Source organism: Hemitrygon akajei, chromosome 7 (genome assembly GCF_048418815.1).
Source record: "Hemitrygon akajei chromosome 7, sHemAka1.3, whole genome shotgun sequence".
Lineage (NCBI taxonomy): Eukaryota > Metazoa > Chordata > Chondrichthyes > Myliobatiformes > Dasyatidae > Hemitrygon > Hemitrygon akajei.
Window position 1 is genome coordinate 37168741 of NC_133130.1, and position 26059 is coordinate 37194799.

Consider the following 26059-nt stretch of genomic DNA (forward strand, 5'->3'; position numbering starts at 1 on the left):
CTCCAACCATTAGGATATTTCTCCTGATGTTCACATTTGCGAATGCCAACTGAGGACACAATCAGGCAATCTGGAATAAAAGGATATACTATTTACAGAATGGAGATGGTGCAAACAAAATGGAAAATTTTGTCAGTCCTATAATCACTGGTGTAGTTTTTGGATTATAAATGAAAAGGTCTCAGAAAGAAAGAGATGGGGGCAGTTTTCTACGAGTTGTAGTCAGAACACTGAATGGTTGCTGTGATTGAGTTCTATTAAAATCATCAAGAGCGAAGGGATAAGTAATAATTAAAGTTAAAAGGCAGTTGCAAAGGAACTGCACACATGATTGACCCTTTATATAGAAAGACAGTAATCAGAAGTTAAACAAAGGTTAGGGAAATAGAAGTAATTAGATTAGATAATCTGTAATATTTTATATCATAGTTCCAGTATTATCAAATAACACTGTCATATGCAAAAGCAAATCAAACTGCTGGAGGAACTCAACAGGCTGAGCAACATCTGCGGTGGTAAAGGAACAGTTGATGTATTGGGTGGAGCCCCTGCTTCAGGACAGAGTGTAGAGGGAATATAGTCTGACATATTATTTGTATTTGTATCATTTACTCCTGGTGTTTGGTCAGATTTTAATAAACTTTTAAAGTATTGAGTTATACTGCTCTTTCCCATTCATGCAGGTTCAGGTTGAACAGAGGAAAATGGTAGAAAACAGTTCCTATATTCTCCTGTTTCAGTCTCTGAGGTACCCACATTAACCGGCCATTCCTTTCCTTTTCACATATCCTTCAAAACTCTTAGCTCTGGTACTGTTTCTCATTGGAGCATTCTCACAATCTTATTTCTTTGATCTGCTTTTGGATGCTGACTTTTTTTTAAAAATTCAGTTTTTAGTTTGGCAATATTGCCCATCTTTTACTTTAATTTAGATAACTTGATAGTTTAAGCTGGATGTACCATTTCCCCTGTTGGACATTTTTGTCCCTTACAAGGATTAGTAAATAATATATTAATTATTTAAATACCAGACATTGCTAATTTTCTGTCATACCTTTTAAAGTAACTTACTAATATAATAGCCAACACAATCCTCATAGCAAGTTTCATATTGACTTCAGTCACTTTATGTTTTTTTCATTTAGAATTCAATCATATTATGTTCTAACGGCCCACATTAACCTTGATGATGACCATGAAGCTACTGATCTAACATTGAAACTCATCTGGTTCAGTGCTGGTTCAGGTAGGCCCACATGTAAATCCAGACCTATAGAAATGTGAAAAACTCTTTATGACCTTTTGAAAATAAAATATCCCTACTGACTAATTGGCCCAACACCTCTCATGAATCAATGAATAAATTCACCAGCTTTTGTGCCATTTCAAATAATTCAAAAATAAAATTTTGGAGAAACTGTATATGGGCAATTAGTGAGAAAACTGCAAACACTGGAAATTGAATGAAATACAGACTGTATAAATGTAAAATAGCAATCTTTCATTGTTATGAATGTACCACAGCTCTGCGGGGCCGAAGGGCGCGGGGTAGCTCCCTCCTTTGTGAGAATCGCAAGATCACTATTGAGTCCATTCAGGAGACCCAGGAAATGAGAGAAAGACATGCAGAATCCACAAGTCGTTGGAATGTGTCTTGGCCTCCGGGAGGCGGACCCATTGATGCCGGCTATTGTCTCTTGGAGATGGACTTGTGTATTGCATCCTGTACGATGCATCGACGCCCCAGGCAATGAAACGAGGAGGAGGTTGGTGGAGGGATTGCCTCATCCCAACCTGATTGACATCTGAGACTCTGTGAGTCAGGATAAAACGAGGGTCTGTGGGAACAGCCCCTCAGACGCACCAGAAGAAACGCTAGCGATCCCGTAATAGCGAAAGCCGGTGGAAGGCCACATGCGTCTTCTTCCATTTGCCCCGGAATCGGTGACCTTTGCCACGGAAAAACGGTTTTTAGCTAACAACGGGGAACTCAACTTCCCAAGGACTCTCGAAGGATTGACATCATAAAAGGAATCGGCAAGTTTTCTCTAAATCTCTGTCTCCCCAACGGCTGCAGCCTGTATGAACTGAACAAACTATATATTTCCATCGGACAATTCATTATCCCTTAGACAACGATACAGCTTATTTCTTATTGATTATTATTATACCCGCACCTTTAGATTTAGTATTGACGACGTATAGTATCTGTATATTTGCATTGATATTATTTTTGTGTCTTTTTACTAATAAATACTGTTTAAAAATAGTATCATCAGACTTCAACGGACCTCTCTATCTTTGCTGGTAAGTGACCCAGTTACGGGGTACATAACAATTGGGGGCTCGTCCGGGATTTGACACCAAATTGGGGGGGCCAGTGAATTGGGCTTGTAAGTCCGAACTTGGATCTGGATACGCGGGTAGCCAGACGGGAAACCAGCAAAGATGGACGTGGGGGAATTTATAGAAAACCCGACTCTGGAGGCGCTGGAGGTGGCCACCAAATCAGACTTGATAAATTTGGCGAAGGGGTTAAATCTCGCAGAGGTGAGGTTGTCAATGAAAAAGCGGGAGGTGCGAAGGGCAATAACTCAGTATTATATTGGGAAGAATGTGTTTACAGCTGAGGTATTGGAAAATATCCCTGAAAAGGTACCAGCTAGTGGGACGGCTCAGTTAGAGTTGGAGAAATTAAGGTTGGAACATGCAATTTAGTTAAAGCAGCTGAGAAGGAGAATGAAAGGGCCGAGAGAGAAAGGGAGCATGCGCTCCAGCTAAAGGAGTTAGAGGTGAAACGGGAGCAGGAAAGAGCTGAGAAACAAAGAGAGCACAAAATTCAGTTAAAACAGCTGGAAGCAGCTGAGAAGGAGAAAGACAGAGCTGAGAGAGAGAGAGGAAGAGGAGAGGGAGGCAGAGAAACAGAGGAAACATGATTTGGAGATGGAGAAGTTAAGGCAAGAGCAATGAGTTCAGGGGTCAGACCGAGAGGAGCGGTTTAATGTTAGTCGGGAGTTGAGGTTAGTACCTCCGTTTGAGGAGACGGATGTTGATAATTATTTCTTGCTTTTTGAAAAGGTGGCCGTGAATCAGAAGTGGCCCAGAGAACAGTGGGTGGCGTTGTTACAAAGTGTGTTAAAAGGGAAGGCACAGCGGGCATATACGGCATTGTCCATGGAGGAGGAAGAGGAGGAGAGTTATGGCAAAGTAAAGGCGGCCATTCTCTGGAGTTATGAGCTAGTACCTGAAGCGTATAGACAAAAGTTCAGAAATTTAAAGAAAGGATGGAATCAGACGTATACCAAGTTTGCCTATGAGAAGGGTGTGCTCTTGGACCGTTGGTGCACAGCAGAGATAGTGGAAGAGGATTATTGGCATCTCAGGGAGTTAATTCTAATTGAGGAATTTAAAGGTTGTGTTTCGGAGGATATCCGGATGTATTTGAATGAGAAGCCGAATAAGTCCATCTCAGAATTTGCTAGGTTTGCGGATGAATATGCCCTAACCCACAAGACAAAGTTTTCCTCGAATAAAAGTTCCCCGAGAGACCGTGGGAACGATCGAGAAAGCCCGCCGGCTGAGGCAGAGGTCCCGCCGGGAGCTAGTGGTAAGATTGAGGGGGAAAGGCAAGACGGCCAGAGATTTCCGGGCTTGACCTGTTTTAATTGTGGAAAGGGGGGACATATTGCATCTAGGTGCTTTGCTCCGAAGAAAGAGACAGGAAAAGGGAAAGCAGCCGTCCCTATTGGATGTGCCGTGGTAATCAGTAAATCGACAAGAGAGCCCCGGGTAGACAGAGTACGAGAAGGGTCTAAGACTTGTATGTCAAACGGAACCATGTCTGTGAGGAAGGGAGGCACCCCAGTTCCAGTACGGATCTGGAGAGACACGGGGGCGGAACTATCATTGATCAGCAGTAAGGTACTAAATTTTGGTCGCAAGACGGGAATGGTAGCTGTGAAAGGAATAGGCAAAGGGACTGAAATGGTGCCCTTGCATAAAATCATTATGAATTGTGAGCTAGTCTCTGGACCAGTTGAAATGGGGGTGCGATCAGAATTCCCAAGAACTGACGCGGACGTCCTTCTGGGTAACGATTTAGCCAGTGGTAAGGTTTGGTCGGCAATGACGCTGACCAAACAGCCTGTGAGTGTTGAGGCTCCGCCCCTAGATTCCAAGATCTATCCCGCCTGCGCAGTCACTCGCAGCATGTCGAGAAAGGCAGCTGAGAGCGAGAGCAGTTTAAATCTGGCCAGTATCGATTTGGTCGAGACGTTTTTACTGACTCTGTACCACGAGGGTTTGGAGGGTGGTAAAACGGAGTGTAGTAAAGTGAAAGAGAGTAAGGGAGAGGAGATAGACCTGCCTTTAGCGAGGAATGAAGTGCTAGAGGCACGAAATGGAGATGAGAAACAGATAGAGCTGTTAAAAGGTCCAGAGGTGGACATGGATGATCTGTCTGGTTTGGCAGAACTGTTTGAAGAAGTTGAAAATTCTAAAGGTGTTCCCGATAATGAAATGAGGGCAGTCCTAGATGAAAAGGATGCCCTTACCTTGAAGAAGCCCGCGGGGTTGAATTTTCTCCAGAAGGGAGTTGCCCAGAGAGCAGCTGGGAGAATCAGGGGAATTTAGAATTTGGACCGGGTACGGGTATTGAAAGCCTGGAAGAGGCAAATGTCCCGTTTGAGTGTGTCCAAGATGTGGATGCACGTGGTACTGAACCTAGTAATGGAGCTCAGAAAAAGTCTGAGGTATTTGATTCAGTTGAAAAGGAATGCAGTCCTTGTGGGTCAGATAGACTTGGTTCAGTGAAGAAAGGGTTAACCTTGGTAATAGTGGGAAGTGAGAGTTCCCAGGTGTTTGTGCTCAAAGGTGTGTTAAAAGTTAATGCGGAGATCAAACGTGGGGAGATGAATATTATCATTGAAGAAAATGGGAAATATGTAGTTCCCAAATCGAATGAAAACAATTTAAAACCTGCGTATCACTTACAGGTTGAGTTGGAAGATGACGGGGCCCCCCAGGCTATTGTTATTACAGAGTGTGGTGTGAAAAGGCAGAATTTGAAATGCTGCTTGAACAAAGAGTTCGAACTGAAAACTAATAGCCTGAAGGGTCCTGAAGAGAAAGCTAGCAACTTGCGTAAAATTAAAGAATTGGGTGGAAATTCAGAAGATGGTCTAAGTTTGGGACACAATGTTGATAAAATAACTCCTATGAAAGAAGCGGGCAACAGCCTATTTCGCCAGGGTACCCAAGCTCCCCACGTGGGAACTAACCGGAAAAGAGGCGAGGGTTAATGGGGACACCATTTTTAAATAGCAGAAACCGGTTTTAAGGGATTTCGACAAAGCCTGTGAATAATAAAAGACAACCCCCATGGAAGCCTGCCTGTTGAGTTTGAAAGCCACATAAAGATTAGTATTTGCATGAACTGTTGTAGTATACCCGTAAGCTAAGATCACAACTCTTTAGTTTTGTTGGCTAAAGAAAAATAAGACCTAAAAATAGGTGGTTATTCAAGTGGAGTCTGATGCTACAAGACTTTAGCAGGGTACAAGATGTTAAGATATTAAAGGAAGTGACAATTGTAATTGGTAACCATCTAGATACTGAATTGAATGTATAACTGTATTACTCTGTAGTGAAAAGAAAAGCTTTTGTATTGTGTTAGATTCAAAAATCCTGTAAGACTCTGTACTACTTCGTTTTCACCTCTGGTGAAAACGCTTTGAAGAAAGGGGGTGTTATGAATGTACCACAGCTCTGCGGGGCCGAAGGGTGCGGGGTAGCCCCCTCCTTTGTGAGAATCGCAAGATCACTATTGAGTCCATTCAGGAGACCCAGGAAATGAGAGAAAGACATGCAGAATCCACAAGTCGTTGGAATGTGTCTTGGCCTCCGAGAGGCCAAGATTGATGCCGGCTATTGTCTCTTGGAGACGGACTTGTGTATTGCATCCTGTACGATGCATCGACGCCCCAGGCAATGAAACGAGGGGGAGGTTGGTGGAGGGATTGCCTCATCCCAACCTGATTGACATCTGAGACTCTGTGAGTCAGGATAAAACGAGGGTCTGTGGGAACAGCCCCTCAGACGCACCAGAAGAAACTCTAGCGATCCCGTAATAGCGAAAGCCGGTGGAAGGCCACATGCGTCTGCTTCCATTTGCCCCGGAATCGGTGACCTTTGCCACGGAAAAACGGTTTTTAGCTAACAACGGGGAACTCAACTTCCCAAGGACTCTCGAAGGATTGACATCATAAAAGGAATCGGCAAGTTTTCTCTAAATCTCTCTCTCCCCAACGGCTGCAGCCTGTATGAACTGAACGAACTATATATTTCCATCGGACAATTCATTATCCCCTAGACAACGATACAGCTTAGTTCTTATTGATTATTATTATACCCGCACCTTTAGATTTAGTATTGACGATGTATAGTATCTGTGTATTTGCATTGATATTATTTTTGTGTCTTTTTACTAATAAATAGTTTAACATCTAAAAAGGAGAAAGGCTAATGCTTTGAATGTAAAATCCTTACTCTGAAAATGTTTAATTTACTCCCACTAGATGCTAATTAGTCCAGCACTCTGGAAGACGATGATGAAGTTCAAGTTTATTTGTGTGTGTGTGTTGGGAGGCAATGGTATAGCTTTGCTTAACAGCAATCCACAACAGACCTAACATCCTGTTAGTTAAGCTCATTTCTAGCATCTGATCTGATCCTGTCATAGTTGCATTTTGTCAACTCAATACTACGTCTCACTTCCAAAACTTGAAGCAGGAGTGGAGCTAATCCCCAATGAAGCAAATGAGAAACTGTTCAGTCTATAAACATTTCAACTCCAGAACCAAAGTAACTGCAACTCTTTAAAGGTGAATTATGAAGATGACACTCATGTATTCATACATTTAAAAGCCAAATTGCAAGTTAATGTCAAATTATTCACTAAAAGGTATGAGAGAATGGGCCTTTTAGGAAGTATTTGCAAAGCAAAGGTTTGCTAACTTACCTCCATTGCATGGCCCAACACTCTGGCAATAAAGGTTTGTAATAAGGTTCTGGAAGACGTGCTTCTGTTAGCTTATCGATGAAAGTAGCCATCTTTCATCGAGGCAAGTATCAATGAATTCAACGTTACCTTCATTCTGCTGGTACATTGGATCATACCTGGCATAAAATTCATTATCTATTGGACAGTGATTTCCACTTCCTTCTGTGCTTTAAAGGTATGGACTACCTACCACAGACACGATGTCTGTGAAAAGTGCTGGTGGAACCTATCTCTGCAAAATCCTACAACTCCACCGGCAGAACAGTGAACCAGTCAGTATCAGCATCCTCTGCCAGGCATTCCTACCATCTAGTCTTTAAAAACACCATGTTGACACAGACAGGCAAAGCCAATATGAGACTCCCAAAACAGGTACTGTACTCGTTGAGTACTATCATGACAAAAAAAATCACTGAAACCAAATTATCAACCCAAATTACTTTAAGATTGCAACGATGAACATCAAAACTTTTTGCTAAACTTGTAACAAAATATACCAAAATATTTTCTGATAATGCATTTTTATTACCTTTTATTTACAACTCTACAATTTCTTAATTTCATTGCTATAGAACTGGAACAAAAAGATCAGGTTTAGCTTTGTTTTGTTCAGAAACTTATTTTCAAAATAACTTATTCTGTGAATGTGGTACCAACAATTAAAAATCAGCATATACCACAAAGACTTAGACTGAAAGCAAAATGACCAATCTTTATAGGACGTCCAAATAGTATTTTTATGTCTGTGATATCAAAAAGCCATCCAGTGTCATGGGTCACAGTTAGAAATAGTGGATAACTGTGCCTTTGTTGTTTTTCTTGTTTGAAAATGTATATGAAAATTGGTACACTGATACAAATTGACTAAAATATTTAAATCTTAGCTAATATATCAGGCATGTGTTGAAGTATATGGGTAGGAATGGAAATACCTTACACAAACATTGTCCACTTTAACTTAACATTTTATGGTGCAAATGTCTCTCCACCCAGTCTATTTCTACCATGCAATTTCTCCGTGACCAGTCTACTATCATATCTGGCTGCTTCAATAAACATTCAAATTTTTCTTTGCATGCTCTTATCAAAATTCAACCTGATTGCTTTTTACTTAAAATGGTCCCAGATTCATGAATGTGGCTGAAGATCAAATAAATTGTTAAACCTCTCTGCTTTCCTTCTCCCCCTCATAGTTAGGAAAGTTCCATTAAAGTTCAAAGTAAATTTATTACCAAAGTACACCATATACCAAAGTGCCACCATATACAACCCTGAGATTCATTTTCCTGTGGGCATACTCATCAAAATTTACAAACTAGTAACTATAACAGGATCAATGAAAGATCATTAAAAACATAGAACCGGAATATGACATATCTGCATTCTAGATATTACCTAAAGCAGCACTTTGGGTAAAATTTACTCTCAAGAGAAGGAAAGGTATCTGTCAGGATTCTTGCATTATCTTCATCCGACCATTCAATGCAGAATTGAGAAAGGGATTGACTTTGCCTTGGTCGTGGTGCTAGCTGCATTAAAATTTTCACTCATAATACTGATGAAATGTGGGAAAGAACTGTAATCAGCAGGCAAGGTGTAAAGAGGCACTGACCACATGAAAAGATAACTTTAAATTTGAACATCTTTCCTCTCATCTTTTGAAGAGAGAGTGCATTACAAGTTCCTGATCATTGTTCTCATTACCACTGTATCAAATCTCGAATCTTAAAACTAATAATGCCGAAGATAACTAGAGCAGGCAAGAAGGCATACAGCATCAGAAAATCAAAGACGAATCTGGAAGGTGCCCCTGGATATGTAACATCAAGATATTGAACCCCTTGGGTAATCCAGCAAGAAGCACTTGTGGTGTTAGGAGATGTCTGTGCACCTGCAGAGTACAAATACCAAACAATTAGTTGCATTCTTTAGTCTCATAAACAATGTTATACATAAAAATTGGAATTGAATTGGCATTATTTATATCCTTCAGGTACATGAGTAAAAATCTTTATGTTATGTCTCAGTCTAACTGCAATGTGCAATTTATAGTAATTTATAATAGTACATAAAACAGGATAGTCAATGTAACATAGAAATATAGTTGTGTCAGCATGAGTTAAGTAGTCTGATGGCCTGGTGGAAGAAGCTGTCCCGGAGCCTGTTGGTCCTGGCTTTTATGCTGCGGTACTGTTTCCTGGGTGGTAGCAGCTGGAACAGTTTGTGTTTGGGGTGACTCGGGTCCCCAATGATCATTCAGGTCCTTTCAGATACCTGTCTTTATAAATTTCCTGAATCATGGGAAGTTCACATCTACAGATGTGCTGGGCTGTCCACATCACTCTCTGCAGAATCCTGCGATTAAGGGAAGTACAGTTCCCATACCAGATAGTGAAGCAGCCAGTCAGGATGCTCTCAATTGTGCCCCTATAGAAAGTTCTCAGGATTTGGGGGCCCACACCAAGCTCCTTCAACCATCTGAGGTGAAAGAGGCACTGTTGTGCCTTTTTCACCACACAACTGGTATGTTCAAACCACATGAGATCCTCGGTGATGTTTATGCCGAGGAACTTAAAGCTGTTCACACTCTCAACCCCAGATCCATTGACGTCCACTGGGGCTAGCTTGTCTCCATTCCTCCTGCAGTCCACAACCAGCTCCTTTGATTTGCAACGTTGAGGGAGAATTTGTATGAACTATTGCTTTGCATGCAATTTTGAATTCTCTATAATAATTTTGCTCCAATCCTTAAACTACAGTTGCAGGGGGATAGGAACTAGAGCACCAGAACAAATAGTGGAGTGGCTGTGGAGAAACATGTTGTTAAGCCTACATTCAGGGTCAGGAATCAAAGGGTTGAGCATGGTGCGGCTACTGTTCTAGGCTGTGTATATTTCACTGCGAGGAGTAGAGCATGGCTCAGCACATGGAATTATGATTCTGATTCTGCCTGGTTTGAGATGCTAAATTGGAGAAAGGTTAATTTTGATGGTAACAGAAAGGAATGGGATAAGTTGTTTTCTGACTGAGTACTGCCGTTGGTAAATGGGAGGCCTTCAAATGAGAAATTTTGAGAACACAGAATTTGTATGTTCCTGTCAGAATAAAAGGCAAGGATAACAGGTTTATGAAACCTCGGTTTTTGAGAGATATGGAGGCCCTGATTAAGAAAAAGAAAGTGGTGCATAGCAGGTATAGGCAGATTGGAACAAATGACGTACTTAAGGAATATAAAAAATGGTAGAGAATGCTTAAGAAGGAAATCAGGAGGGCTAAAAGAAGACCTGAAGTTGCCCTAACAGACAGGTGAAAGAGGATCCCAAGGGCTTCTCCAGATGCATTAAGAGCAGAAAGACTGCAAGAGACAATATTAGTCCTCTGGATGATCAGAGTAGTAGTCTATGTGTGGAGTCGAAAGAGATGGAAGAAATCTTAAATGGATTTTTGCATCTGTATTTACTCAGAAATGGACACCGAGTCTATGGATGTGAAGTAATGTAGCGGTGAGGTCATGGACCCTTTACAGATTACCGAGAAGGAGGTGTTTGCTGTCTTGAGGCAAATTAGGGTGGATAAGTCTCCATGGCCTCTGTCAGACCCTGTGGGAGGTTAGTGCAGAAATTGCAGTGGCCCTAGCAGAGATATTTAAAAAGTCCTTAGCCACGGGTGAGGTGCTGGAGGATAGCTAATGTTATTCCGTTGTTTAAAAAAGGTTCTAAGAATAAACCAGGAAATTATAGGCCAGTGAGCTTGACATCAGTAGTTGGGAAAGTTATTGGAAGGTATTCAAAGGGACCAGATACCTGAGAATGTAAACCTCTTCTGGGTCCTCTCCAATGCCAGCACAGGCTTTCTTAGATACAGGGCTCAGTGCTGTCGTCCTTTAGAATTACATAATTAAGCAGCTATGCTAAAACAAAAGACTAACCAGATAACAAAAATGATAGACTCTTAACAGCCAGGAGAAAGTTCAAAAGCTGTTATTGCAAGAACTACAACTATATAATTTATCAGTCGTGTTTCTTATCTCTGATGTTGAAAGAACTGGGAAATTCACCCACAACCTCTTTAGAGTCTAAATCTTGACTTTTAAACCCTCAGTTTAAGGACATTATGAAGTGATATAAATTAAAGGCTACACAGACTAGAAAGCTGATAATAAGGATCAATAATATCATTTATTTTCAAAATAGCACCCTAGAACCCTCAAATGCAGAGCATTCTTCAGTTCACAGCATAGACTGTAGCAAGCTTCTCTGCCAAATACATGCCGTTTCTTTGCTAACATTTGAAAACAAGTTAAATGTGAAAAGTACATATGTAGAGTATTTGAAATAGATCGAAACACTAAGCAGATCAGCCAGTATTTATGAAGAGCTGAGACAAACCGTTGTTTGAGGCTGAGCCCTTCTTCAGGAATTATAAAGGAAGGACAAATATATTCAGCTATTAAAGGCAAAGGGAAAGTATGTTCATGCCACCACTAGTTTGTGCGTTGGCCTCAATTCTAAACCTGTAAGGAGGAGGAAGTGGAAGGCTGCTAGATGACTAGAATAACCCTTGCACTTATACAGGACATTAGAAATTCTAGGACTATGTGACTACTGAGTCTTTGTAAGCTAGACACATACAAAAGCTGAGTTGAGAAGTCAGGGTAAGGTGGGGGTCAGATGAAGTTGGGATTGCAATTACTGATGCAGCTTGGAATTGAATCAGTAAATCAAGTATTGTATGTCAGGACCAGAAGATGAAACCTCACTAAACTCTTCCATCATGAAAATGCCTCATACTTGGTATCACTGACTCACCTCACCCATGTCATCATTAAAATGCCTTATATCCCTGGCAGACTAAATCACCTCATCCTAGTAACTAGCAGACTAAACTGCAATGAACATTTGAAGTCACTGAATTCTTGTATTGAATTTCTATATGAATACAAATAATTTGGACAGACCTGGTGAGAATTTAAAATTAGCCCCAATTCAATAATTTTAAAACTACCAAAACAACATCTTTTGGATAGTAACAAAAAAGGAGAAATTTCATACTTTTGCTATCATAATTCTATTTTTAAGACCTTTACTTATTGCATTTGTAAGGTCTTGTTTAATTAAACTCCTGGTAAGAGTTGGTTAATACTCCCAATTTATTTTATTAAGCTATTAAAATTTGGTTTTGATATGCAACAGTTGTATAACTTATGACCCTACTTATCACAATCTTGACCTTGAACCTTTAATATTCAATCAACATGGCTAATCATCAGGTGAAAAGCTTCTCTCAGTTTCACTCTTTATCAAAGTAAACACTCACCATTCCCACATGTAAAATTTAGACCATAAAACTCATTAACCATCAGGACTTCCACACCATATTTCTGAAACGTGAGGTAACTCAGCCAGCGAAACATTTCAGGCATTTCTTCTGCACTCCTAACGTTATGGAATCAAAGCAAGCCAGAATTAGGTTATATTGTCTTATAACAAAACAGTATGAGCAATAGTTTGCTGAAATACTGCTTCAGTTTTCATCCACCTCCTCCTGGGGTATGTAACATTTTTTCTCAAAGTGCTAGTAATCATTAAGTTGCCATGACTCACATGTAAACATGGACACTGATTGCCAAGAAATTATTAGATTATGATGCCATTATAGCCAAAATTCTACCCAATACATTCTCTATTAAGGGTACTAGATAAGGAAGAATGAACAAACACAGTTAAATAACACAATTCATGTCCTCAGTTAAAAGAACTTCACAGCACATCAAGGACTTTGTAGAGTCACAGTTATGAGGTAGTTGGAAGATTTCCTCCTGGTTATCACCAACACTTGTTGTACTGTTCTAATTGCTGATCTAGTTAAGATCAGGATGATAATCAGAACTGTGACCTTGTTCATTGCATTTCAAAGTCTCCCTTTATACACTTACAGTGCAGTCATTTAATCAGAACAGATATTATTTTAAATAAATTAGAAAAGTCAGTAAGAGTCTGAAAGCAGGAAAATTGTGTTGGACTGTGTGTTCAAGTAATCTTTCATTTCCCATCACTAAATAGTGTAATTAATTCATTATACGAGGGGTGATTGATAAGTTTGTGGCCTAAGGTAGAAAACCTAGCACATTTATTTTTCAACATAATCCCCTCCTACATTTACACACTTAGTCCAGCAGTCGTGGGGCATGCAGATCTTGGACCTCCAAAAAGTGTCCACAGCAGGGGTAATTAATAAGTTCGTGGCCTATGGTAGGAGATTAGCTATTAACTTCAAACTTTCTGCCTAATCACTTAAAGAGTTGACCTTGTGCATGTAACAAGAGCTGTATAACTCATCTCCTTCTACCTTAGGTCATGAACTTATCAATCACCCATCTGTGGACACTTTCTGGAGATCCAAGATCGGTATGCTCCATGACCGCTGAACTAAGTGTGTAACTGTAATGGGGGACTATGTTGAAAAATAAATGTGCTAGGTTTTCTAAAATTGAGTCCTTCTTCCGTAGGCCACAAACTTAACAATCACTCCACATATTAAGTAGCAAGTAGATTTGAATTTATACGCACTAAATAACACATCCCAAAAGATTTTACAGCTAATGAAGTACATTTAACGTGGAGTGTAAAGCATAGTCTGCAATGTACATAAAGTGGTAATCACTTCGATCAAAGGAAATAGCAGTAACAGAAGGAAAACCATTTTTTGGTAACATAGTTTAAGTGATCAGAATTGCCTATACACTGACTGAATTCCCCTCTGTTCTAGGGCCATAGGATCCTTATCCTTCAGAGAGCATTAGGCCTCAGCTGCATGCCTCTGCAAAAACAGCACCTCCAATAATTCAGCGGTCTCTCAGTACTCACTGGTCAAGAGTCTCTATCTGAATTTGTGTCCTCACATCTTTGGCTTACGCCTTGAGCCCACAACTTTGTAATTCCAACATGAAAAAAACTATTAACTGAGTCACAACTCTCAGCAGTGCTGACAAAAATTGTGAGAAATTTGAATACAAGGAGGTTTTATTAAAATCTCATGAGCTTTCGATTAATCCATTCAATGTCTATTACTAAAATGTGTGCCCTACCCACAGGCGACACTCAGGGCACAGCCCTTTGGGTAAAGGGAATTCACCATTACAGAGTTCACAAATCACGACCCAAAGATTCAAGATAGGGATTAAAATTTGTTCTCCTTGATGTTATGTGAAATCAAGTAATTAAACAAACACATTCTATTACTATCTGCACTTGCATCTCTTGATGCATACGAGTTTCACATTACAGAAAATTACAATGTAGACCATTTTCTTGGAACCCCCTTACTGTAACCCAGGGGTCACCTGTATTAAAAACCTAAAAAAAGGCCACTGCTTGTTCTGCTCTGATAAAATGCCAAAGGCCATGCTGTGATCAAAATACTATTGCCCCATTCCCATTGCGTGAAGTGTATTAAATTCTCCTTTAATAGGTTACCAATTATTTTATCCCAAAGTTAACAGTTCTGTTTTGTAATAATCAAGGCAGGTCACAATTGTGATTCTGTTATTTAGGAATTGTATCTTGGATATTTTATAGTCTAAAACCCCAGATTATAATGTATCAGCATATATTCATTTAGTTTTGGAAGAAAAGCTGTAAGAATCATAATGCATTGCAATGGTTCTCACCTTAGGAAACCTGATCCCACCAGAATTCCTGCTACATTAATCAAAGCCACAGCACTATTAACTATATAGGGATTCTGAACAACACCGAGTAAGATGAGTGTCAGAAGTTCACCAACTAGATGTGGAACAATGAGTACAGCAAGAAAACATCCGAATCGCTCCCACACTGGAAACATTCCCAGAGTCCTGAAAGACAAAGTGATTCAATTAAATAAGCTAAGAGCAACGTTTCTCTCTTACCGCTAACATTTGCACAAGTAAAATCACCACAACCTTATTGGAAATTAGGCAGAAGAAAAAAAAGTGATTTCCTCTAGAAAAAGGGGGAAGTAATTTATATCTATACCTAATAAGGCAAAAACTAAATACAATAGATTATGGTTAACTGGGACACATCGTGATCAGTACAGTTTGGCCCAATTAGCCAAAGTTTCATGAAAATAGATAAAAAGGTAGAAAAACACAAACTCACTATAACTGAGTAACAAATTAAGTATTTAAATGAAGTGCAGAACAAATTAGAACACTACCAATACACAACATAGCTATAAAATTGTGTACATGTATTAGCTTCTAATAGTTATCAAAGGAGGAATAGTATGCCGCCGTGTTCTCTTGATTGACTGTAAATGAACAAAACCAGCACAGACACCTTGTGCAGATAATGCCTTCATACAATGATTTTGATGGCTGCAACCTCCAATTCTTTAAGTTCACAGTAACATTCAAGATAATTGTCGATACCTTCAAAATCACTGTAGTTCCTAACTTGCTGAGGTAGTGAATTGTGCCTGTCTCAATGTCACTCCCAGCCGTTTCTCCATCTCTAACCCTGAATGCTTGAAACCGCAGTGAGCAAAACTGTTCCATAAACACATGCAACTAATACTATAAAAACTGTTCACTCTAAGCATGGTGTAGTGTCTAATGGCCACACTACTGTACACGACTGCTGCTAGTTAGAAACTGTTAGGCAACAATCTACTATGCCAAATAAATATAGGGATCCCTGGCTATTCTTTTTCAATTAGCTTGTGGTCTTTAAGAGTTGTCACAAAGAAGCGATTAACCAATGGCCCAATTAACCGGAATCCACTGTATTATGAAAATCTAATTTCAACAATGCTAATTAAGTTGTGCTGTTGTTATTATGAATAGAACATGGAATATTTTTCAAAGCTACAATTTCAAAATAATGCATTGGTTTACACAAATGACGGATATGAAAATAAATTTGAGCAGAATCTCCAGAAAAAGGGTAGTTCTTAAAATCAACACAATTTTTTTCTCACACAAATTCCAAATTATATATTGTGCCAACAGTGACAATCATACCCCAGTCCAAATCAACGTTGTTCTAAGGGGCCACTAAGGTAATGCAACATTGTTGATGATTGCAGAGCAGAGGGAGCTGAGGGCACCCATCTTCACTCCAGCCTGTAGAACCTGCTTTTTTTGGAAGGGTTTACGTTTGCTAAAACAATAAAAACCCAAAAGTTCAAGGAAGGAATTTGCCTGTAACTCTGCCATCTATTGCAGGGAATTTTGACTGTGAAACTGCCATCTATTAAACATCCCTTCTTATTTCCAGATGGTCAGCTTTTACTCCATTAGAAGCAATTTTGCCCTTGAATCAAGAATTTGTAGGTGAGACTCCTTTTCCAGAAAGATCTTTGTTGACAATTACAATAACATTGAGGGAACTCTTTACTTTTGCAGGTGCCACTTTTCAAATGGGATGTTAAATCAGGGTTCTACCTTCCTACTCAGGTAAAAGTAAAAGTTCCTGTGGTACTATTTTAAAAAACACAGTTTTAATTTCAGATCATTCTTCTAGAATTTCACAGAACACATGTTGCTAAAATGTTTTTCTGATAGGTGGAACAACTCTTACCAGTAGACAAAAGTGCTGTAAATAGCCACACTAATGATGCTGAAAGGAAGGATGTGAATAATGTAGGCCATCAACATCAACCACCTCTGATAAATACCATCTGAGCTTTCCTGGTCACTGATTGAACGTAATGAAGGGTCTTCTTTCAAAAATATGTATGATGAAAAGGAACAAAACATGTTAATACATGTAAATACTAAATTACAGCATTTTAATTCATAGAACATACTGGAATACTTTTTTTTAAAAAGTACAGATTGAACATGAGCAGTTTCTGTACTGTCGCCAGTAATCTGAAACCTTATCAGTGTAAACACTATTTTTTAAGAGCACAAGATGTCAATAAAGTACTTGAAATATTATGTACAAATTAAGCTGGCTGGAAAGAGTGAACACTTCAGGTAGGATCATTGGTTTGGGGGCAAGATCATGGCTTACTGAGTATTTCCAACGTTTTCTGTCTTCATTTCCATGTCCTGTAGTATTTTGCCTTTATTGATTGCGTGGAGAGCCAGAGGCTTTTTCCCAGGGCTGAAACGGCTAACACCAGGGTGCATAGTTTTAAGGTGCTTGGAAGTAGGTACAAGGGGTTGTCAGAGGTAAGTATTTCACACAGAGAGTGATGGGCGCATGGAATGCACTGCCAGGGAAGGTGGTAGAGGCGGATACAGTAGGGACTTTTAAAAGACTCTTAGTTAGGTACATGGAGCTTAGATTATCCCTCTATTTTTCTAAGCTCCATGTACCTATCTAAGAGTCTCTTAGAAGACATCACATGTGATAGGGAAATTCTAGGCAGTTTCTAGAGTTGGTTACATGGTTGGCACAACATTGTGGGCTGAAGGGCCTGTAATGTGCTGTAGGTTTTCTATGTTCTATGTTTTATTATATAAACTGGCTTTGTACTGATTTACTTTTAAGTACTGAAATGCTGATGTCTGATATTTTAAAGGCAGATTTTACTTCTTTTATCCCACCATCTACTTATTTAACCAAACAGACTTGTCAAAGTTCTATGAACAAAAGCACGATCAGTGAAGTACGTACATAAAGCAACAGCATTCAGCATCCCAGTATATGGTGAGGCACCTATGCTTTGGTAGATGATTCCAATTCGGTCCTGCACAGCACCTGTTGATGCATCATTGTTCAACCTCATCAAGAAGAACACAATAAACAAGCCATACAGCAGGTTTTGGGAGAGGCGCATTAATATCCCAGTCTTGTTTCTTGATAAATTTCTCACAATTCGCCTTTAATTGAAAATAAGAAATATTTCAGTAAATAAATTCTCAATAAATCCTTTCCTCTTAAATTCAACAAAATACAAAGAATGGCAAAAAATATTTTGTTCTTCAAAGAGCAGGGCAATCTTCTGGAAGAGAGAAAGGGGCTTTCAAAGGCAAGGTTTTGATGAGAACACCTGAATCATTAGTAATAGCCAGTGCTTCAGATGTCTGTCCTTGATCAGAGTAGCTCACAGTGAAATCTAAAAACAGAGGTAGCCACAATTCCAACTTCAGTGGAGGTCATAGACTGCACTGAGAGAGATTCCAAATGTGTTTGTGGTACTGAATTTTTCCAGACTGGAGCAGAGCACGTGGGTTTGTGAGCTTTCCCAGGGTGCAAGGTGCCACTGACTGCACGTTAATTTGAAGGCAGGGTAGGGCAACTCTTCTAAACAGCAAAACTTAAGAGACTCCACCATCTCAAGGTCCAGCTGGTAAGTAATGCTCAGCACCAGTCATGGCATGCTCATTAAGCAATACTGTATTTCAGCTGTACCATCAGAACAAAGGGCTCTGGGCAACAAGGGTTGTCCATTGGAAGACAGCTGGCGACTCTAGCACACACACATGCAGTATGCAGACACTGACGGTTCTACTGCTACAAGAAAGAATCAAAAGATTCACACCCTCAATGAGATTAGTGTGTGTTCTCCTGACTTCCCCTTCCTGAAGTCCACAATCAATGCCTTGGTCTTGTTGACATTGAGTACATGGTCATTTTAATTATTTACTTACTTACTTAGAGATACAGATTGGAACAGGCTATTCGGCCTCTTCAAGCTGCGCCACCAGCAACTCCTAGCCTAACCATGGGGCAATTTACAATGGTCGATTAATCTACTAACCAATATGTCTTTGGACTGTGCAAGGAAAACAGAGCACCCAGAGAAACCACATGCACTCCACAGAGAGGACGTATAACGACCACCAGGATTGAACTTTGAACTCCGATGCCCCAAGCTGTAATAACGGTGCTCTAACCGTGATGCCCACTCAACCAGCCAATCTTACTCGCTTTTCATTGCCATCTGAGGTTCTGTTAACAACAGTGGAGTCATTGGCAAATTTATAGATGGTGTTTGAGCTGTGCCTAGCCACACAGTCATGAGTCTACAGTAAGTAGAGCAGTGAACTAAGTACACGTCTTTGATGTTGATTGTAACAATGTTGAGGTTAATATTATTTTGGCATAAACCTTCCTTGAGGAGCCCTGAAGCAGATTAGGACTGTCTTGCAGTGTGCTGCAAACTCTGCTTTGAGTTTTTACCACATCTATCAAACAGAAAGCTGAAGTGGGTGGCATGTGGAGAAAGGGCAAAGCTGAATTTTAATCTATATGTTGAAAGTTAATTCAAGTGAAATACTGTATTTGCAATCTCATAAGGAAAAAGCTTCAGTTATAAATCTGAAATAAATTTTTCATTCCCATTAAGAATGCCTAACTTGAAAAAATTCTGCTTTATTTAATGATTAGATACCCATTTGTCTCTTTTTGCTTTGTATTGATTTAACATCTTTTTCTCCTGTGACTGATATGGACTTGAAATAGATGTTTAGAGAGGTGAATGAGGTACCAATCAAATGATCTGCTTTGTCTTAGATCATGTTGAGGTTCTTGAGTGCTGTTGGAGTTGGACATCAACTGAAGTGGAATATTCCATCATACTCCTGCTTTGTGCCTTGTAGTTGTTGGAAAAGAATGGTAGTACCATGTAATGAATTAGAAGATGCAAGATGTCCAAGTTTTGGCCTACTTATGTAGCAGAGCGGCTGACTCTCCAGTCAATGATGATCTCCAATTTGTTAATAGTAAAGGACCTGCTGAGGGTAATGTCAGTGACTGTCAAAAGTACATAATTAGACTCTCTCTTTTTAATGTGCTCCTCCCTTGTCAGCTTAACTGCTCAAATTTACCTGGCATCTATCAGCCTAGACCTGAATGCTGTCTTGGTTTTGCTACATGCAGATGTGGACTCTTACACTTATTATGAGGTTGCTACTGAAACGGAACCTTCTGCAGTTAGAAATGAGCATCCCCACTTCTGGACTTATCATGGAAAAAGGTCATTGATGAAGTAACTGAAGATGGCTGGGCCAAGGCTACTACCCCATGAAACTCATGCAGTGTCTCAGGCCCAGGATAACTAACTGACCTTCAACAACCTCACCCTACAACCTACCTTTGTGAAAGGTAGAACTCCAACCACTGGAGTGATTTTCCCTGGACACCCATTGATGTCAGCTTCATCATTCCTCTTAATGCCATATTCAGTCAACTGCTCCCTGATGGCATGGGCAGTTGCTCTCACTCTACCTCTGCAATTCAACTCTTAGCTTGTTCCAAGACTGTGGGAATGTCAGGAGCAGAACAGTAAAGGTGAAACCCAAACTCAACAGATTTTTGATGAGTAAATGCTATCTGTACAACTGCACGCTCTCAATACCTAATCTATTTAAAAATAAACCACGAATGGGATAAATGTTATCAGATATAACATTTGGTGCAAGATGTCCTTGCAGATGTTCTTTATACCTGATCAGTATCCAGAGTTTAAAGAGTATGCTTGGAGAAGCGGTGTTCTTGAAATGAATGGATGTCAACTGTTTTGTTTTCTTTGCAGCATCAATAAGCTGCAGAGCATCATTAAATAGCCTTGAATTTCGATAGGATGTTGAAATTTCTTGGACTCTGCTGTAAGTCTCAATTTCTCTCTCCTTGCTTCTGGTGTCAACAGATGTCAGGTCCACTGAAAATTTTAACAATGCATGTTAACAGGTGTAGAAATGGACAGTTGAGTTCACATCAAACTAATATTAAGCCTGTTCACAGGGTCATAGAATCCTGGAGTCATACAGCACAGAAACAGGCCTTCAGTCCGTCACCACCTACACATTAACTGCTGCACCCATCTACACTAATTCCACTTGCCTTCTATGTCTTGGTGAATCAAGATCTTGGATATATGCTCCTTAATTGTTGTAAGAGTACTTGCCTTCACCACCTCCTCAGACAGCAAATTCCAGATTCAGAACCACTTTGTGTGAAAAAACACCACCCTACAGTCCTCTAAAAACTAACTTTTAAACTTTGCCCTTCTGGAAAAAGACTCTTACTATCTACCCAACATTGCCCTCATAACTTTACATACCTCCATCAGATCATCTGCTGCTCCAGGGGAAACAACACCCTCCTTATAACTGTGGTAATCCAAACTAGGCAACATCCTGATGAATCTCCACCCTCTCCAGGACAAAACACCTCAGCTTTTCAACAGCATGCCAACAGTTATGTCTCCTTGTACATGGATATCCAATTTTAAATAAACTAATTGAGGCATTGTTTGAAAGGTTCCATCTCCGATACTGGGTAAACTGATACAAACTGTTCATGCAAGAGCAGCTAAAATCCCTATGTCCACTCTCGGTGCATTTCCATTTGTGTTCTATTCCAAATCTAATTATTACACATCTCAATGTTTCAATTTACTTTTAAATATAAAGTTAAGGTGTACTAAATAGGGAATTTGTGACATCCTATGCAAAGAACACTATTTTTAATCAGTCTAAAGTAAAACTGACTCTGACAGATGGCAAAGAAAGCTCTTATTGCTGTACTATTGCTGGATGACATCCTCGGTTTGTTTGTTGCGTGATGTTCAGCATTCAATACTGTGTGTGCAGCTGTGCCATCTGTTATAAGGGGAAATGCAGCTGGAGGTGATCAAATTGATTGCCTTTCTCAATACTGGAAGTGTGTGCACCTTTCAACAGCACTCACTGTCAAAACAAGTTCGAATAAGAGTTCAATAACCTGAAACATTTGCGACATTCTACTGTTCTCAGTCTTTTGCCATTGAAAATGCTTCCTGGAGTGAAATACAATTTCTAGGTCACTTCAGAAATCTGATCAGACATTTCCTGGTGGATATCTCCCTTGTCTGTCTGGTACAATTTGCACATCAATCGAACACATGACTCCCAAGCTTTTGAAGTTCCTCGCCTTCAGAGCCCCTGACATTACTGACCTTCCATCTGCCAAGATGCCTCTGATTTTTTTCCAATTAATCCCAATGATAACAATGATAGCAGATACATTGCCTTGAAAAAGTATTCAGCCCCACAATTATCTTCACATTTTAATGTCTCATTTTCTAAATTTAAAATATATTGAAGTAGGATTTTTGAGCTAATCTACAAAATATTATGCATCATGTCAAATCAAAAGAAAAATTCAAACACCTGTCAACAATGAACTAAAAATTAAAAACCAAAACTGTGAAGCTGAAGTACTAATTTCCTTTGTAAATACAATGCTAACTTTCCTCAGATATTACCTTACCAGCTCGCCCAATTTGTTGATGTAGAAAACTGGAGGATCACCTGCTTTCAATGAATTCATAAGAATAAATGTCCTCTCTCACTGTAAGTTCCAACAGTATGGTAGATTTTCAACAGTTCAAGCCAAAATAAAGACAAAAGAGCATTTAAAACAAGGCAGGGAAATGATAATAGAGGAGCACAAATCTGGGGAAGGGTACAAGACCATCTCAAAGGCACTGAACATACCTTGAAACTCAGTGCAGTCCACTGCGAAAAAGTGGGAAAAACATGAAAACCAAAGCCATACTACCTAGGTCACACCACCCCTCTAAACTTAGTCACTGGAGAAGAATGGCACTTTAAAGAGAGGCTACTGTGATGCCAACAGTCACTCTGAGTGAGCTGGAGATGAAGTTCAAGACTCTGCAATCTCTAAACTGTCACAAATAAAAACTCTCAGTTCAATCGATCAAAAATCCCTGGTTGTAATACTCATTTATGTAAACAAAGGGTTGGGGCTGAATACTTTTACAGGGCGCTGTAAGTGTATGATCTACAAATCCAAATGAACTTTCCTGAGTTTGTCCCCTCTACCTTTCACCTCACTCTCAAGTCCTGGTGAGGTCTCCAATCTATACTCCCACCTCGACCATTTAACCACTCAACCGTCCCAAGTTCTGATCCTTGACCCCAGTTTTTTATACCACCCACTCTGCATCTGTCCAACAAATCTGCTGTCTGTGCTTCTACTTAGCCTCACACGGTGACCTGATTCTTACCCTCCAGTCACCGATTTTCTCTCTACTTCCTGATCTCCACTGCAGAAAATTGGAAGTCCTTTCAAGGGTGCCTGAAACCTGTGAATAAAATCTGCAAGTGCCCTTCTCCAACACTCACACGGGTGTACCAGAAGATTAGTCTACTTCTCCAACCAATGGTGCCATATGAGAAGTTTCCAACTCGGATTCACAGCATAGGCAGTATTCTTTTCTATGGATTTCCCTGAAGTCTTGTAATCCTATCATATTTAATTATTTTAATGTTGGCATACAATTAAACAGCTAACAGGAGGAGAAAGCTCCAATCTCAAAAATGGCAGAGTCAAGTATCTGAGTGCTAAAATCATGCTTAAAACACATGTTGTGATCTTCAGACAGAGGTGATTCCTACTTTATCATTTAATCTTGCATTTTCATATATAGAAGCCCCATTCCTACTTATGTACCTGTCCGTGCTTTTTAAATGTTCTATGTTTAAGCATTTTGCAAAACTTTCCTCAAACTCTCTTGTTGCCTCCCACACTCTTTTCTGATTCACCCTAAAAGCAATCTGCTCAGATTTCATTTGACCTCCTTCCTAATATTACTTTTGGTTTAATGTCCAAATGCAGTAATCCAAGCACCTGCACTAGTTTTCTTCCTTAAAAGTGTGAATCAAAATGACATTTTAATGGAATTTTCTCTTAAGTTGCTAATACTTGTTAATAGACATAAAAAGTTGTATTAGTAACCAATACAGAAAGAGCTGTATTGTTGTTTGAAACTTTAATTTTAGCCTATTTTTGTCTTTTAGAAGCTGCAATAACTGCTACCATGCCTAGTCTGATGAGCTGCTAACTTCCAGTTTATGGTGTTCCCTTTTTCCATGTAAGACAAATAAAAACGATTATAGTACCTACCATATAAATCGAAAGGATTGCAATATTCAGGACACTGATAGCCACAACTTGCAAAAAATTCTACTATATCTTCGGTTCCACCACAGAACACCAACTCTCCACAACTCATTATTGCAATTCTGTCAAATAACTTGAGAAATTTGAAAACAAAAAATTAAATGGTCTCTTCTGTACATTACAGTAATAAAACAAAAGCTCATGCAATTGAGATAATTACAGAAATGCAGGGACATTCCCAAAGCACATCTTAATCTTTCAGAGCACACTGAGAGAGTTGTGCATTGCAACTTCTTTTATGACTTGTGGTATTTCTTTTTTTTCCTTTTTACCTCTTATGAAAGTTTATTTATTTTTCCAGGATGATTTTGTTTTCTTTCTGACAGCAGGTATAAAGATTTTCTCTAAAAAGCACACCTCATTCCAATTATTTCAGAACCTTGGCCCAGCATTTTCTCACTGAAACAACGTTAATGCTTCCATCTCCCAAATTTAGAAAGCTTTAATCAATGACACAGACAGCATGCTCACCTTGAAAAGTTCTGACCTAGGTTGATGAATTGACAGGATAACTGTTCGATTTTTGTGAGCTAGTTCTGAGAGTAAATGAATAATCTGGTTGGACGTCATACTATCCAGACCTGTGGTTGGCTCATCAAGTAAGATGACTTCTGATTTAAAAAAAAGACACATATTGAAACATAACATACACTTCCTTAGAAAAATCTAGATTTTCTAGTCTCGTGTAATAGTGTTTTCAATAGTTACAGTGCCAGAGATTGGCTTTTCACCAAGATATCTCAAACTTAACTAATTACATTCCAACTGATGCTTAGTATCCCATTGTCACAATTGTGTAAAACAAACAGCAGCGTAAAACAATTGTAATCATATTAAATCTCTAGAGAATATACATTTACGCTCCAGATACATAAGTAAACACAAAGAAAAAGAACTTACAGATCAAATAAACAAATATTTTAGACCATATGACACTGGAGCATAATTAAGCCATTTGGTCCTTACTAATCAAGAACCTATCAACCTCGACTTTAAATATACCCAATGACGTGGCCTCCATAGCTGTCCATGGCACTGAATTCTACAGATTCACCACACTCTGACTAAAGAAATTCCTCCTCATCTCTGTGTTGAAGGGACGTCCTTCTATTCTGAGGCTGTTCGCTCTGGTTTTAGACTATCGGATACATCCTCTGCACATCCACTCTATCGAGGCCTCTCCATACTCAACAGGTTTCAGTGAGATTCACCCTCATTCTTCTAAACCCCAGTGAGTCACAAGCTCACTATAACACATAAATTGATAAAATCAAATTGTTAAGAAGTTATGGCCAATTATAGAGTGCTCAGAGTGGAATTCATCTTTTCTCCTATAATATTTGAATTTTAAACACTTATTAAAATACACCATTTTTGAAAATCCCTTTCAGATAGTTTTGCATATCTGGCACAAAATTCGTTCTGAGATTGATGCCTTCATTAATTCCTATATGACTGACTGGAACATTTCATTCAGACGGCCAATGACTATTAAAGATTCTATACAAAACAAAAATACTTATGCAGATAACTTTTTCACTGCACCAAGGTGAAAGTCGAATGTAAGTATGTTATATCCCGTCTTACTTGGATCTTGAAGAAGTTGGGCAGCAATAGAGACCCGACGTCTTTCACCACCTGAAATTCCTCGAAACACACGGCCACCAATCACCTGATTAGCTACATGATTTAGGCTAAGCTCTAACATGACAGATTTCACCTGTAGATATCAATACACAAGATCAGTTAATGAAATCTTCTTTATAAAAGGTCAGGCCCCATCTGTGGGAATAGAAGCAGAGTTAACATTTTAGGCCAAAGACTCTTTGTTGGATTTTCAGTTGATTTTCAATGAAGTTTTCAGTGTTTTATGAACCTATCAAATATATTGCTCTAGCAGCTTCAAGGTATAGCACATCTACGGATAAAAAGTGTGAAGTGAAAGAAAACTCATGCCTTTTTATGAGTAAATAAAATAGTTAAATAAATTAATACAGGATTAAAATCTGCAGCAGTTCTTGCAGACTGCCAGAGAGTGTACAGAGTATATTTTGCTGATGGTTTGATGTTTATCTTTAGAAGCTTTTTGTAT

General features: G+C 39.3%; 2 protein-coding genes across 4 annotated transcripts in view; one reads left to right on the forward strand and one right to left on the reverse strand.

The window, feature by feature from the left end:
* The first annotated feature begins 78 nt into the window (after positions 1-78).
* On the forward strand, positions 79-6431 carry LOC140730352 (uncharacterized). Its single transcript, XM_073050650.1, has 2 exons — positions 79-1246; positions 1525-6431. Exon 2 carries the CDS (start codon positions 3175-3177, stop codon positions 4630-4632), a length of 1458 nt encoding a protein of 485 aa, XP_072906751.1. The 5' UTR covers positions 79-1246; positions 1525-3174; the 3' UTR covers positions 4633-6431.
* A 1133-nt stretch (positions 6432-7564) lies between these two features.
* Positions 7565-26059, reverse strand: part of abcg5 (ATP-binding cassette, sub-family G (WHITE), member 5) — a 36673-nt gene continuing 18178 nt past the window's right edge. For 2 of the 3 annotated variants that reach the window (XM_073050654.1, XM_073050652.1), the window contains exons 5-13: positions 25555-25687; positions 24439-24578; positions 23911-24040; positions 20446-20659; positions 17671-17876; positions 16624-16762; positions 14730-14915; positions 12377-12495; positions 7565-8951 (exon numbers count right to left, since the gene is read on the reverse strand). In XM_073050654.1, coding sequence (XP_072906755.1) covers positions 8761-8951; positions 12377-12495; positions 14730-14915; positions 16624-16762; positions 17671-17876; positions 20446-20659; positions 23911-24040; positions 24439-24578; positions 25555-25687 — 1458 coding nt within the window. In that variant the 3' untranslated portion in view covers positions 7565-8760. Of the gene's footprint in view, positions 8952-12376; positions 12496-14729; positions 14916-16623; positions 16766-17670; positions 17877-20445; positions 20660-23910; positions 24041-24438; positions 24579-25554; positions 25688-26059 lie in introns of all 3 variants that reach the window. The other variant, XM_073050653.1, reaches the window with a different exon arrangement.

Excerpts from the sequence above, each read along its gene's own strand:
- LOC140730352 (XM_073050650.1), top strand. The coding sequence starts at position 3,175 with ATGGAGGAGGAAGAGGAGGAGAGTTATGGCAAAGTAAAGGCGGCCATT.